The sequence below is a fragment of the Lissotriton helveticus genome, chromosome 4_1, assembly GCF_964261635.1.
Source record: "Lissotriton helveticus chromosome 4_1, aLisHel1.1, whole genome shotgun sequence".
Taxonomy (NCBI): Eukaryota; Metazoa; Chordata; class Amphibia; order Caudata; family Salamandridae; genus Lissotriton; species Lissotriton helveticus.
In genome coordinates this window covers 1,476,435,117-1,476,451,859 of record NC_136063.1, presented here as the reverse complement: position 1 = coordinate 1,476,451,859, position 16,743 = coordinate 1,476,435,117, and the positions used below count along the sequence as shown (strand labels likewise).

Sequence of the window (16,743 nt, the reverse complement as noted above, 5' to 3'; positions counted from 1 at the left end):
TAAAAGTTCCTATTATTGAACCCTGTCACCCTCTGGCCAAACTAATCGATCATTGCATTGTAAGAGTTGCCCAAAAAAATAATAGATGAAAGTGTCCTTGTGTAACGTAACTGGTGTTCATGTAAAGCGCTCCAATACATTCGGTTCGAGTCGCGACTTCGCGCTTAATATAACCACCAAAAAAGACACCGTAACACAAACACAATCACTCCAAGATGGCGGGGACGGTGATGTTTCACAATGTAATACCTAATCGCCCCACCTACATGATGACGTCAGAGAGAGCGAGAATGCCTTTCTTTAGTTCTCCTTGTATTTCAGCACCAGTCCTGAAGGCTGATCTGGCAGTTCAGAGCTGTCTCTATGATCTCCGAGAGCCACGTCCCTCTGAGCTGGGATGGGGGCGGGACGTCGCGCTTGTTATACGTAGTCGCAAGGGCCTGAGCAAAACCTTTTTGCCAGCTGCCCTCCTTTCAAGCGAGAGGGCGCAGTACAAGTACCTTTGGGTGTTGCTTTTCAACCCTGGTAGTCCGTTGCAGTCATGAGGACCTTACACAAAATGCTCCTGCTTTTGCTGCTGGCCTTCCCTATTTCCGTGGTGAAAGGTAAGTGCAGACATTGCTTTTCGCACTGTAGGGAGAAGCTTTGTGTCTTAGGAGATGGTGGAGTTTTGCAATCTCGTCTTATAGCGAAGGTTCTGACTAACGACTTCCATTAGAACTTTCATATAAAGATTCGTCTCCTTTCGTGGCATCATAGGTTTTCTCTTTCAATAAGAACCAGCGTAACACCAAGAACGCAATGGCTCTATTTGGGACGCATCCCAAGGGAATTTTTAGGTTATGACGCTGCTAGTTTGGGGTTATTTTCTTATATTTTGACTTGTTTTCTTGCTTTACTGGTAGTGGAATGAGATATGTTTAAGGGCCATTTTATTTAAATCAACGGTGAACCATGTTTTGTGCAGGACTGAAAAGGGTTACAATGAGGGCTATTTTGTTGGAACTAGTTGTTGCCTTGTCTCTACTTGTCATGATGAATGCCTACGGAAATTCAAAAGAGAGAGACAACAAATTCTCTAAATTACGGTTGTTTAATGTTCTCGTTTATTGCCTGATGTCTGCACCATATTGACGTTTGAGGAGTGCCTATGGTTTGAAGTCCCTCCCCCCCACAGTCTCGGGGCTGACGTGTCCATCCATTCATTCTCTGCACGCGCCGCAGACGTGTTGGGTTTTCACCGTACACAGACCCATTGGAGTTTAGGGGATTACAAGGAAATAGGCAGTTTTATCCTGCATTTTAAATTAAAAATCGGGGGTGCGTAAAGGATAAGACTTAACATTTCGTTTGGAAGATTTTGGCTCACCTGAGAGTTCTTTGAGATCTGAGTGCTCCAGTGCAGGACTGATGCGTGCACTTATAAAGTGTTCCTATTGCAGACTTGTACGTGGCAAGCGTTCCCAAAAAATACAGATATTGTCCCAAGAAATTTGCGATTATGAAATGTACGCCTTCTTAAACTCCTATTTGTAGGGAGTCACTCGTATTCACGTTGTCGAAAAACCAAAGGCTTTCTTGGATTCCAATTGGACTAGCTGTTGCATTTTAGATTTATATAACATTTTCTGACCCTGACAAGAATGTATTGACAACTCTATTTGCAATGAGAACCTTAAACTCCAATACCCCAATCCAAACATCTGCTGGATGTTCTTCCCTAGAAGTCGCCAGCCAGCTACTCAGCCACCTGGATTTCTGTCATTCTCTATTTCTAGGCTCCCCAGCAGTAATTCTTCTTTGCTTATAGAATGCAGCTGCATGCCTGACACCTGCCTTACCACAAAAACCGCTGCTTCCGAGGCACTTGAGAAAACAATCTGGCTTCCCATCCATTAGATGATGGTCTTCAAAGCCCAATGACATCAAAAGCCCACCTACCACCGTCGTTGTCTCAACTCATACCAGCCACTTTGACTCCAAGATCTTCATCTGCTAATCTTCTGGTGGTTTCAAAGTATTGTTCGACCAGAGATGGAAGAGTGTGGGAGCAAGATTTCTCTACCTCCCAAACTGGGAAATTCCCTAGCCAGTCTATCGTCTTTCACAGATATGCCTTCCCATAAAGCATGAAAAGCTTGGTTATTTGTCCAGACTATTGTCAGATCTCTACATTGCATCATAAAGTGTGTGTGTGTAGAGAAGGCTTTCACATATGGTGCTGTTTCTCACATCTCTAGTAGAAGCCTTAATGTGCCTGCCTCTATGGTACTGGTGCACACTAACACCCTATGGCAGTTGTTTTAATTATGAAAAGCAGATTTTAAAAAAGGCACATGTAATTAGGTAAGTTAAGTCTGATTTCAAATATTACAGTTTTTTACATAGAGGCTTTCTAAGTCACTGCAAAGTGCTATCCTACAAACCGGTCTAAGCTTGCTCACGATTTTCCCCAAAACTCAACCCCTATACAGATAAAAAGTCTAACTTAATTGAGTGGGATATATGTGCTACATTATAACACCGGGCATAGTCTTTCTCAAGAGCCACAAACCATATCTGCAATGCAAACATTTATTAAAACATCCACTGGGAGCAAAGAGGTAAAACACCTATCTTTCATTGTGCTTGTGATGGCTGGTTTCAGTTCTACATTTATTGTATTTTGTCAGGCAAGCTCCCTCATGGAGAGGGGCAGAATTATTCTTCAGGGTAGGGTAAAATTTTGCACTGACTGACTGTGTGACAGGGAAATGGCAGGAATGTGCCTTATTTAAAAGAATACAGTGCATTCCTGCCTTTTCCTCTGCACTGGCGCTGTTTTGGCTCCCTGGCGCCAACGCAGATAACTTTCCACCATGGTAGAAGAGTGCCTGCGTTTGTAAGGTGTGTGTGTGTGTGTTTATTTTTTTTTTTGTATTTTTTTTTGTGTGTGCACAAAGGACACATTCCTGCACAAAAATCAACCCCTGAGGTATTTTCCTGTTTCTGTCTGTTGCAGAATGTAGCACACACAGAAAGATGAAGTAAGGAGGCAAAATAAGGATATTTATCCTTATTGCGCCTCTCCTGGGGAGGCGTATGTTTCTGGCGCAGTCCCATGTCTACTACTTATGGTAAATCTGGGAATGCATCAAAATCCATGGATGTTGTATGGGAACACCCATGGAACGCCTACTTGGTGCAGTTAGGCAACACAGTTATCTGCGTTGCTGTACTCCATCCTTATGGAGCCACTGAAGGCCGAGCAAAGTGGCCATGTGTGGATCTTAGAGTTGAGTCACACTATCACCAAATTGCTGATGCAAGAGCAGCGTAGTGGGGCTCATAACTATTCCCCTAGATTCTTTATCAGCACTAGAACACCATTTCCAGTGCAAAAAGTAGTACCTGCTTTTACGGCCTGTGAAAGGAATTGTTGCATCAACTGCCGTTCTACACCACACACTTTTAGTGTATCTAGGCACTTGTCTAAAATTATGGTGTAGAATAAGTGGTCTTGTAATGCCCCAAATTAGATCACTACTTCAGGCATCTTGCTCGTTCCCTTTTTAGCCCCCTCAGAAGCAGCTAGTGACGATACAAATTGTGTGACAATTTAAAGGTTGCTTTATGTGGAGCACAGGGGAAGGCAACACTGACAATGATGTAGGACTAGAAAATAGTGTAGAGTGGAAAGTTAGACTTGCTTACTCGCAGGCTAGTTGGACAATAGAAGTATTTGCTAATTTCTTTTTATTTACGGTTTGCACAAAAATAGATTTAGTGTTACGGGTCTGACTACAATTGGTTTGCAATGGTGGAACGCAAAATTGTTTGACCACCATATCAGAAAATTTACATGTAGTTAAAATATAGATACAATTTGGCAAATTAGGATTGATTTGGGACCATGATTGAACTTTAAAGTGTGCTTACTTTCTGTCATACTTTCTCAGTTTGATTTGAGACCCATTTCCATGTACATGGTTCAAATGTAGATTTTAAAAGTAGGCATTGATTAGGAAATACATTTGTATTTGCTTTTAGAGAAGTAGTCCGGTGTTGTAAATAGGCTGCCACTGTCTTCATTAAGCATTTTAAATTGAGTTAGAGAGTAGTACAGGTGTTGTATCCACAGTACGAGAGATCCACTTGTCCAGCACTACTTTAAAAATCCATGAGTTTCTTTTGACTGGTAGCACACTTTAAATGTGTTGAAATAAAATCCAAGCATGTACAATTTTTGTTAAGTTATTTCTTTTTCTAATCGCACTTGATTTTATGCAGTGGAAGTACACGTTTGCAGCCAACACATGTTTCTCTCTGGCCAAATAGGACCAAGAGTTTTTCCTAGGCTGATTATTTACATCAAATTACTGTAGTAGTTTAGGATGTACGAAAGGAATTGGCTATGGAGAATACAACTTTTATGAATACGAAGGGACAGAATGTAATCTAACTATTCTATTTACAGATTGCCGTATGACAAGCCATTCTTATTTGTTATTGTCTGTGTTTAGTTCTTGGTGAGTATAATGGAAGGCTGAGTAAATTAGAGAAAACAAACACACAAAAGGTGATGGGAGGAATGCTTGAATATACTTTAACCATGCAGCCATCTTTTAATGGGAATACAACAATTGAGGGGGAAAAATGTGCAGTTCGTGGATGCGATGCAGAACACTACAAGCAGTAATGAGTGTTCTGTAGCAATGTTTGGGCAGATGCATGGCTGGCTCCCTTTAAAATGAATGAATGCGAAGAAGTGTTGGCCCTGCTGTCCATGGAGCAGAATCTCACTTTTGTTAAACTGTAGTGCACACTGCATGCAAGCAGTAAGAACGTGGTCACTCATTGATTGACACCAGTGACTGAAGTGGGCTGGACCATTACTCCTTGCGGTAGTGGGTTGAAGTGTGAATGGCACACCAGACCAATGATGAAGGCGGTATGTAAGCCCCTATAAAAAATAATCTACATATTTATTTGTAGTAAAGCCAAAGGTTTTTGTCTACGCTAGATCTAGAAAAATAACATTCATTTTGATGATGTCCCTGATCAGGGACATGTGGCAATCGTTGTTAATCGGGTGTACGAAGTAGTGGTTAAGAGACTCCTTCCCTTGCTTCATGGCAAATATTTTAGTCTCTCTTCACTTGTAAATAATTTGGGGATGAAAATCTACAACCTCCCTATCCGGTGTTCGCGTTCTCCGACCCTCCCCACCCCCCTTGGAAAAATTCATATATCTTGAACGTAGCAGCCTCCTATGATGATTTTCGTTTCTAAATGTTTGCCAAGAAGCAAAAAGTTATTGTTGTGAAAGCAGTACGTTATCCTTGTTAGAATCATTTCATTACTCCAGAGAAATGTGTCCATCTTGTTTTCAGGTAAGAAGCTAATGCCTTCAGTCATTTGTTCACGTGCAAAGAGGTGTACGAGCTGGTAATGTCGAGAGTTTCTAACAAGTAGCCTGTTTGCCAAGGGACGTTTTTTAAAACATTTTTTTCTGGATGATTAAAGCAGACTTTTTCAACAAGTAGCTTGTGAAATACTTGTAGCTCTCCTGTGGGCAGCCCACTCCATTAAATTGGAAGCTTTTGCTTTGTTGAATTAATAAATGAATTTCAAAACTGAAAAGCCTCTAAGACTTAAATATATATATTTTCAGAACTCATAAGCTGCTAGAAAAATGGCTGAAGTTCTAAAATATATTTAAGTTTATATTTGAGCGGCAAATCATGTAGTGTTGGAAAGACTTATTTCTAATATTACCTTAATATCAGAAAAAAAGCCTTTGCTTTATCAAGTGTGATGCATATACTGATACAAAACTGAAATGTATGCAGTTTAAGTAAATTACAAAAACAATTGATGGACAGAATGCAGAACAATGTCATACATTCACACCAGTACAGAGATCTGGGCCTAAATCCATCGTTTTTTTGCACTCCACACCACCCCAGTTCAGACACCGTCAAGCATGAGAATTTACTCGAACTTTTAAACACAAGAATGGGTCTAACACAAGAATGGGTCTATCTGGGACTGTTCTCAAGTGGTTCACTTCCTTCCTACACAACAGGTCGCAGAAATTCAAGAGCAACAACCTGATGTCCTCGCCAATACCTGTATCGTTAGGCGTCCCCCAAGGATCCTCCCTATCCCCAACTTTGTTCAACCTAGTTATGGAACCTCTCACCACCTTGCTTCAAGCATCCAATGTACTCTTTGACATGTACGCCGATGACACCCAACTATATCTCAAATTACAATCCCCCAAAGACATTTTACTCCTGAACTCAACGATCAGAAGCACCCAATCCCGGCTGGCCGATAATCATCTCAAACTCAATGCTCTGAAAACAGAGTTCCTTCTGATCTCACCTCCCGCGAAGATCTCTACCACTCAACTTTGGCTTAAACACCTAACTGCACTCAACGTCCAACCCACCATCGTGGACTCAGCAAAATCTCTAGGCATAACACTCGACACCAATCTCAACATATCAGCAAGGCCACTAAGGGAGCGAACTACCAAATCAATACCCTGAGGAAACTTAAACCCTTCCTCCCATCCAAAGACTTCCAAACTGCAGTACAAGCACTAGTCATCCCTCGAATAGAATACAGCAGCATCGCCCTCTGCGGTCTCCCTCTAACTACTACTGCACCCCTAAGAGCTTCTCTAAACGCTGCAGCGAGACTCATCACTGGGTCAAAAAAACACTCGCATATCTCCCCTGACTTGAAATCCCTGAACTGGCTGCCTTTTGAAGCCAGAATACATCTGAAAATCGCCTGCATGACACACAAGGCTGTACACCTGTGCTCACCAGGATACCTCACCCAGAAGCTGACAATCTCTGGCGGCTCTAGAAACACTAGAGGCACAAACAATCTTCTGCTAAAACCTCGAAGATTCCGGAAGGAAAAAACTTATAAACGCTCCTTCTCAGGAATGGCACCCAGTATCTGGAACTCTCCCTCCTGAAACCAGGCTCATCTCCTCCATCACACTCTTTAAGAAAGAAGTAAAAGCTATCCTCATGGAGTGGAGTAGTGTGGCTCACTGGTTAGAGGCGGCAGGCCTGAGAGCAGAAGTCGGCCCGGGACCAGGGTTCAATTCCCGACGCGGCAGGGTCGTGGACCTTGGTCAGCGGACTCGATAATTCTCGCTTCGGTGCTTACTCTAATCAGGGGTTTGACTCGGCAACTCTGGGCATTAGCTTGCCTAATCTCCACAACGGCCCCACCAATTCCGGGGATGCCTGGCTCCACCTTGGGGACTCCCAGCAAGGGACCATCCCACAGGGAAAGCCAGGACGGGTTCCCCAGAGTTATACAGCGCCGGGACGCCCCGTTGCTGGGGCAGCTGTGCGCTTTACAAGTATACTACACATGGCTAAATACACTTGAGCTATTAACGTGGATTTTTTTAAAAGTCTTTGCACCGATCTGTATTATCTGTTCGATCCCTTCGATTATTTGTATTACTTGTATTATTGACTTACCTGACTGTCTATGCTCACATTTATTTGTACTATTTGCATTATTGCTGTACCTGTTTTACTATGCTCCCTCATTTGCCTACCCCACCCCACATATTACCTACAATTACGCTATACTTAATGGCCTGTTATTCACTCTCCTGTTTGTATCCCCTGCTCTGTAAAGCGCTCTGATATCTGCAAAGATCTTGTTCGCGCTATATAAAACTTTCTAAATAAATAAATAAATAAGACATGGCCATATGCAAATCAGCCTTGACCCTGTGCCTCATGGGAACAGTCAATCCCGAACTGCCATGCCATGTCTTTACTGGACCGGAATCAAGCATCCTAGGACCGGTTTCTGGCTATCAGCCGCCTTCAGCCAGGATAGCTTGACTCCAGTGGTGTGGAGAGCAAACATTTCATGATATTGTTTTACATATGGTAAGCATGTACATTGCATATTCCCCATTATCCATATCATTCAGTATCCATGGAAGGAGAGCCTCTGGTTAACAAATTATATAAAGTCTTATACTGTGCACAAACCCAAATAAGATACTGGTGTATTTCCCCCAAATTCTTGAGAGAATCAGATTTACTAGTAATTGGCTATAGTAGCCACATTCATTACACACGTTCCACCCCCATGATAAAGCAGATTTCATAGGCATGTGTATGGTATATTTTCCCAATTCTTTGAGGCAAAATACTGCTCGTAATCGGCTGCAGTAGCCAAATTCATTAAACCAATCAATCAATCAATCAAAGCATTTATATAGCGCACTACTCACCCAGAGGGTCTCAAGGCGCTAACAGATGTCCCAGCCCCTAGTTAAAGCAAATTTCATTAAACATGTGCATGGCGTATCTGACCACATCTGAAAAAACAAATCGCACACACTTTTGCTAGGCTAAATGACCTTTCTAAATGTTGAAATAATCCCTGCACATGTATCTTCATCCATGGCCAGTCGCCATATGTATAAATTAGCCAAATTGTTTAGTCTGGACACCGTACCCAAACACCCTAGGAACTAGTTGGTCACCCTGAGAAGGTGGGAATCCCGTTTTATTTTAGACTATGACCCCTGCAGGCACGAACACGTGTAAGGAGTTATTGGTACACTTATAATAATGTGGGTTGAAGGTTTAGACTCTTGTATAAAGCTTCCCTCCCTTAGTTCTGAACTGGAATTGAGTAATTATATTTGGTTTCCAGAAGTGCACATATTTAGTGAACTGGTTTTGCTTAGTTTATCACAGTACTTATTTTGTTATTCTTTTCCTTGTTTATATTGTTCTCCTCTCACAGATGATTTTGAACTTCAAATGCATAAGAAATCTGATCATCGATATGATGCGTGAAAAGGGGGTCCATTGAAATTGTGACAATACGGAACAGATGTCTCCCGTAGGATATTATAGACATATGGTGACTGGCCAAAGATGAAGATACGTGTGCAGGGATTATTTCAACATTTATTAAGACCATTTAGCTTGGCTTAATAGTATGCAATTTGTCTTCCTTATGGTGTTGGATATGCCATGCACACGTTAATGAAATTTGCTTTATCAAGGGGCTGGGACATGATTTTAGCTACTGTAGCGGATTACGACCAGTATTTTCTGTATTGAGAATTTTGAGGAAATATGCCATACATGTGCCAATGACATGCTATATTAACTGCTTCAGCGCTACCGCGTTTCCCGCTGTGCGCTGAAGAAGAAAAAGGCTTGTTCATGACAAAGCCAGCTCGTCATGAGCGCACCATAGGTAAAGCCCATGACGAGCTGGCTTTGTCATTAGCGTGGAAGTGGTTAAGGGGCTTGAACGTGTGTTGAATCAATTTGACTTCTGCAGCCAATCATGACCAGTACTGTTGTCTCTCAAACAATTTGGAGGAAATATGTAATGCACATGCCACTGAAATGTGCCTTATCAAGGGGTTAGTACTGAGGAGAGGGGTCCCAGCAATGAGCAACAAATTCAGACAATTAAATAACAATAGAAAAACTCAATTGACCTGCATTGTTGTTTATTCACAATGTAGGTATATGCTGATCATCATTAATTTAAATGTACAATACCATATTATTCATAGTGCCCCTGGAAAAGAGGGAAGTGCTGTAGTGCAGGGTGGTGTAGGTATAGGATGGTGACAATATAAAAACTGGCCTAACGGCCTCAATGTGCTATGTATCAAAATCCAAAATTAGACAAAGAGAAAGATCTTTGATTCAATAAATCATTTGGTAAAGATCATGCTCCACATATCGCAATAAATGACTAGATCATGGGGTGAAGCTGAATAAACATTAAAGCTGTAGACGTTTCGACCCTCTAACAGTTGCAGGCGTTATTTATATCCTTGCTTCGGGGTCTTCATCAGGACGGGGATGGGGCAGGCAACCTATTCAATGGGTGATGAATTGATAATTGAATTAAGTGAGGTGCGTAAGTCAAATTTTGTATTAAATTAATTTAGTTTAGCACAGTAAAATGGTGGACCAGACATACCAGAGGTTGCTCGTCTCCAACATGGATGATGGGATTGAGAACCCTCTCAAAGGAAGAATTACTTCGGGTCCTGTGAATGGGGGAGATATTAATTGGGACCCTAACAATGAAAATGCGTCCAACAGTAGGAAATAGTGAAAAGATGCCCTTACATAGATTGGTGATGTATCTGGGAAGAAAAAGGAAAGACGGCACATTTTTGGGTTTCGCCTGCCGAAGGCTGCGCTCTGCGCAGCTCTTCAGCGCAGGTGAAATCCTATGTCGTCAATAAGGACTCCTGGAACGTCCCCCGGCTCTCATTGGTTAGCTCCATAAATGGAGGCTAGCCATTGAGTGCCGGATCTGTCCATCAAGGCTGGACCAGATTCGGGGGCGTTCCGGAGATTTTTTCCCAGGGCGGAGTTACGTTTTTTCCCGTTCCCTCCCCTTTCACTGAAAGTGAATTCAGATGCGCTGTCCATTCCCGCCCCCTCCGTGTGCCTTTCCGCCCCCCCTTGCTGTCCTGTGCACGTTTCCCGCCGTCCGTGTCCTCTCCCGCCCCCTCCCGCCGTCCGTGTCCTCTCCCGCCCCCTCCCGCCGTTCGTGTCCTCTCCCGCCCCCTCCCGCCGTCCGTGTCCTCTCACGCCCCCAGCGAGTGCCCACCTCGCGATTTCTGCCCGCCTGCCTGCCTAGCGAGGGCCGCCGCGCTGCCCGCGGCGGCCCGGAAGTACCTGGCCGGCCGGCCAATCCCTTCGCGGCCGGCCGGAAGTCCCGCACCCGCAGCCCGGGGGAGGGAAAGGGAAGCCTTGCTGTTTGCCGCTTCCCCCTGCCTGGGGGAAGCCTTTGCCGGTGTTGCCGGTCTCCCATGCCTGGAGGGAGACCGGAGAGGAGCCTGACGAGGGTGGAGCGGAGGGGGCGCGGGGCACATTGTGGTGCCCGCCCCCACCGCAAATCCGTACCGGCAGCAAGGAGGAGGGCAGCAGCGGTCAGGTAAGGATCAGCGGAAGACGTTAGAACCGTGCAGATCTCACCACCCACGTGAGCCCGTCCCCCCTCCCTGAGCCCGTGTGTAAATGCTTGTCTTTGTCCAGTAGCCGCCGCCAAATTGTAGTTTTATTTCTATGTCAAGCGTATTTCACGGCCTTACAGCACTTCCTCTCGCTTTACGGCTTGCTGTATAGCTCTGTTCGTGGCCGGGGCTCCTTCCCTCCTCCCTTTCTACGCTTCACCAAGTTGGCCGCCGGGGTAAGAGTACGGAGCTGAGGGCCTGGATTAGGAAATCGGTTGCTATCCGCCTCCGTGAAACGGGCAGCGGGTTCAGAAAAGTGTGGCGGTCACTCAGGGTAGTACAGATAGAGTATTTAGATCGGGAGACCCCGGGGGGAGGGGGATACCAGGACTCTGCCCTGTAGGCACTGCCCCGACCCTGCCACACTTCACTGCGAGAGCCGCGGACGGACAGACAAACAGTCACACACAAGCACACACATAGACACAGAGTACACACACACAGACGGCAAGGAGACACAAACACGAGCACACACATTCATCTATGCAAAGGCAGACACACAAAGAGACACACAACTGTGCACAAAGACAGACACACAAACATAAATGCACAAATAGGCACACACACAAACTCACACATACAATACCCACGTTCAACTACTGAAGTACGACACACTGAAACACAAACATACAAAGAGGCACACAGACAACAGATAGCCATGCACAACTCCTCAAACGACAGTCACACACGCAGACAGACAGACACAGGGGGGCAGACGCGTCCGACTACTCAGAGACAGACAGGTGCACACAGAGTCACAGAGGACAGAAACACACAGACACACCGACACCCCACACAGGTGCACACGGGCGAAGATTGCAGGATGCCTACACATCTGCACCAATAGGCAAACAGTCACACAAACACACGTCCTGCAGCGCACTGGAGCTGTGCCATTGTGCGGCTGCGACGTTTTCCGCACATTATGGAAGCGCTGCATTTGCTGCATAATTCGTCCTCTGCTCCACCATGGCATGATTCGAACAAAAAACAAATCAGTTTCTATTTCACACACTTCAAACGTTACTAAAGTCGCAGTGACAACTGATGGCGGGCAGTGGAAGCCCCTCGTAAGGTTGTCTTCTCTCCTTTCTGAGGCTTGTTGCTGTGTTTGTGTGTTAAGACGAGCTGCAGACTATTGTTCCCAGACAGTTTTAACGAGGGTAAAAATGACAAAATGATGTCATGCTATCAGCAAATGCGTTGCATGACGCTGCACCATTTGCCTTTTCTTGCCTCATATTTCAGTCAACCCTGCTGCATAATGTGCCCCCCTCCGATGCATAATTCCAGTGCCTTGAGGTTATGTCAGATAAAGCACCCAGCCGAGCCGTGGCTTAGCTGTTCATCCTTCCAATGTCGATACATTGAATATCATCGAGGTGGTTACTCGGTGAGGTGCTCTGGATTATGTAATGAGATCCTTACAATGACACAATCCAGACGGATTGGGCGTCTAGGCGCTAGATTACGCTAATCTAGGAATGGTATTCAGCGACCAGGAGTCCTCAATGCGCCCAGCGCGTGTCCCAGCGCCTCTTGGCGCTTCGTTGTAGGTTTGCACTACGGACGGTGTGATTCTATGTGGTGTTTACTACTACGAGCCCGGCTGCTTCATAAAATGTTATTTAATGATTGTGGTTTAATTACACTAAAATACACATTGGTAAGCCATACCCTATCCATCCCTGGGCCCTAATAACACCTTACTGTAGCTAGCTGCCACCCTGAGCCGACCCTAAAAACGCGTTACTGCCCCTAAACACTTCCTATGAGTGACCCTTAAAACTCCCCACTCCCCGCACACTGCCCACGCAGGAGGCCTACAATCTGCCCACTGCCCCTGCGCACTGCCCCTCTCTGAACCCTAAAGGCACTTTTGTGCAGTTTTAAGAAGCACAAACTTGGCCACGGCAGTTGGAGCCCTTGGATTATATAATAGAGGGGAGGAGGCATGTTTTTTAGGCCCAGGGAGATTATGTGATTTTTTTTTGTCAAGAATCACACAGTATATTGGCGCAAGGCGTTCAGCTGTGCTATTTGGCACCCCATTTGTAGGGTGATTAGATTGAGTGTATTTTACCGTTAAAGGACCTAGCACACTAGTGTAACCAGGTGCTGTATGTAGCACACGGACATACCAATAAAGGGAATTTAAACTGCATAGCTGCGCTGCTCTAACTTTTCCAAAGGCGAAACCATTGCATTGTAAATGCTTGTTAATAAAAGGAAGCCACCAGACCGGGGGAATTTGTACGCTGTATACCAGAGGTCAAATAACTCGCAAGGGTTGAAGCTGTTGGAGCCACTCATGTCCACCAAAGGGTCGGGTAGAGTGCACTGGTCCCGCTGCGCGTGATCGCGAGATTCACCGTCTGGAGAAATAAGACGGGAATTTAGGACAAAGCCAGGTCAACCTAAGGGGGCATTGATATCAAAAAGGGGCAGCAACAGGTTTAAGCAAGACCTACCGGGAGCGGAGTAAATCCGTCTGAATGCCGACTCTCGTTCAGTAATGGCGATCGGCTGGTTCCTGTTAGACGGGTAACCAAGGCAACCTAAACACGTGACCTCTGATGGTCCGTGTAGCTTATGGAAGAAAGACTCAAGTGGTGGCTCAGGAATCAGTAGAGGTGAATCCAATAACAATGCACCTGATTAGGGTTACGGATACATTCTAAAAAGCACTGTCGTTCACATTATTGAAGGGACAGTGATCCGCCTGCCCGTGTTGCAGATTCTAAGTTTGGGCCTCTTAATGTTCAATATCACAGTAATCCGAGCCTCTTAATGTTCAATACCACAGTGAAACGTAAACATACAGAAGCAAGTGAAAAAAACATCGTAGTGTGAATTAAAACATTATGAATATAGAAATATAGTGAGTATCTTTAGGACAACAAATTGCGGCGTACCTGTACAATGACGGTAAAGGCCCCGTCAAACAAAGATAATCAAAACTCATATACGTTAATAAGGCAGCAGAGTGTCGTTGCGTGAATTTGGGCAAGAAATCAGACATGGAAATGCATACATATGTGCCCATGGACACAATGAGTGTCATTACGATATCATACTGCGGCGTACCTGTCGCATGACGGTAAAAGCCATATCTAACAGAACCAGCAACACCATAGTTCCTAGATGTTGTGATCAAGGGTCTAGATACACCAGAGACAGAGCTATTGTTATCAAATATGCATATTAATTCAGAGTAGCTAATTGGGGAAAAGGAGCTAAAATTTTCATTCAGGCCATTCTGGATGGAATCAAAATAAAGCATCCACTTCAGTTCCCGTGTGTTTAAGATGTTAGTGATATTACCACCACGGGGTCCCAGGGTTGCTTTCTCTAGAATCACCCATTTAAAGCTGTCAGGGGCATGTGAGGCAGATTTGAAATGCTCAACAAGAGGTGCGCCTTGTACTTCGCATCGAATACGACTTGAGTGCTGAAGGATCCTTACTTTAGCTTTCTGTTGAGTCTGGCCAATGTAGATCTGATTGCATGGACACACTATAGCATAAATTATATTGGTTGTATTGCAATTAGTGTGTGATTGTAATTGCACCTTACGTTGATTATATTCAAATTCCTTGGTTTGTACGGTAGTGCTGCAGGCCTTGCATTGTCCACATCTAAAGTGGCCCACAATGGGTGGAAGATTCCACATAGTTGTGACAGTTGGTTCCTCCTTTGATTGTAACAGGGATTTCCCAACATGGTCCCTAACGCTCTTAGCTTTTCTGAAAGCATGTAATGGTGTATTATCTTGTCCTACATCATCTGCAATCCGTTTCCAGTGTTGATTAACAACCCGCTTTATTCTGTTGCTTTTGGTTGAAAATGTGGTAACACATACAAGTCTTTCTTGTTGCTGGTCAGTTCTGTCCTTAGGAGTCAGTAGATGCTCGCGGGGATAAAACCAGGCTCGTTTCCTAGCTCTTTTAACAAGTCTCCCAGGGTATCGGCGTTGTTGGAGACGATTCGAGAGGTCTTCGGACTCCTCAATGTAATGGTCCTTATTGGAACAGTTCCTACGAATACGTAGGAACTGCCCAAAGGGCAAATTGTCTCGTAGGGCTCGAGGATGGTGGCTGTTGTATTGCAGGAGTGAGTTCCTCTCAGCGGGTTTACGGTATAGTGTAGCTTGTAAGGTACCATCATTTTCATAGATGATGTCCAAAAAGTCCACTTTTTTGCTGTCCGAATGAATTGTAAAGTTAAGGTGAGGGGATTGTTGGTTCAGCCAAGAATGGAAAGACATGAGTTCATCCGAATCTGCGTTCCAAATGAGGAGGATGTCATGTAAATGTAAATGTGTTGGACTTGTAAAGCGCACAGCTGCCCGTAAGCGTCCCGGCGCTTGCTTAGGGAACCCATCCTGGTATTCCCCTGTGAGAAACCCCGGCAGGGTGTCCACAAGGTGAAAGCCAGGCATCCCGCCGCGAGGGGCCGTAGTGGAGATTAAGCAAACTATTGCCCAGAGTCGCAGAGTGTGACCCCGTGAGTTGAGTAGGCACCAGAGCGAGAATTGTCGAGTCTGTGGAATTTTGAGCCCGAGACCCACCGAGGCGGGGAATCGAACCCTGGTCCACGGTCGATCTCAGCTTCCGGGTCTGCCGCCTCTAACCACTGAGCCACGCTTCTCCATCAATGTATCTCATCCAGAGACCGAGACGCCCTTTGGCATGGCCATTTGCTAACCAGATATCTAAAAGAGAACATCATCCCGATTGGCCTCCAAATTAAGATTGAACCAGCAATCTTCATTGAGGTGCCCAAGTTCAAGGAAGGGTTTAGCCACGTCGCTAATAATTGCTCATGACACTGGATGGTGTTGGGTATTGAAAGGCCTGGCCACAGTTGCATTTACGTATGATAATGAAGTATTTCTTTACTTAAAACTAGACATTCACATGAAACAGAGGTTAAAGTAACGTTATACTTAGTGTATTTGTCAATGACAACATTAACGTTTTGAACTTGGAAAAAAAAAATGACAAATTTGCCAGCTATGTTATGCAGCACTACATATACACTTCTGGCCCCGCCGTGTGTGTATATATATATATATATATATATATATATATATATATATAATATATATATATATATATATATATATTTCACTCACTCACGGCAGTCGCCTCTTAAGTAGTTATAGTTAGGTCTGCTATTCCATAGGATTAGCAATAACTCTGGCCTTGTTTTGTGGATCTTTACAAAATTTTCCAATAAAAAGTTCATCCACCTCGGCTCCTTCCTGGAAAGTTTCAGGGTGATCTGTCAAACTGGGGCCGAGAAAAACCGCGGGATCCCAAAATGCTAAATTACCATGCATTTTCCATAGACGAGCTACAGCAAATACTGCTGAAACGAATTGCACCAAAATTGGCAAGAAGCTACATCTTGGCTTGCAGATTGTCCTTTTTGTGATTTGGTGTAAACCTGCTCAGTAGTTTTTGAGAAATGTACGGTAAAATATAACTTTGGTGCTGTCTGACGAATCTTCTCGAAATTTTCAACGCTAATTAGCCGCTAGCTTTAGCTGCTGTTTAGAATGTTTTAGGGCGATTCGTCAAACGGGTCTCAAAAAATGGGGTCATTTACCAAAAATGTGCATTCCCCATGCTATTTTCCATAGGGATTCGTGAACACTGTTACAGCACGAACTGCTAAACGAATTTCCCCCAAAT

The 16,743-nt window shown here is 44.4% G+C and overlaps 1 protein-coding gene across 1 annotated transcript in view; it reads left to right on the top strand.

The window, feature by feature from the left end:
• Window positions 1-302: 302 nt before the first annotated feature.
• SSR1 (signal sequence receptor subunit 1) overlaps window positions 303-16,743 on the top strand; it is a 149,854-nt gene continuing 133,413 nt past the window's right edge. Inside the window, exon 1 of the mRNA XM_078688066.1 lies at window positions 303-605. Within this exon, the coding sequence (XP_078544192.1) occupies window positions 542-605 (64 nt within the window). The 5' untranslated portion in view covers window positions 303-541. The remainder of the gene's footprint in view (window positions 606-16,743) is intronic.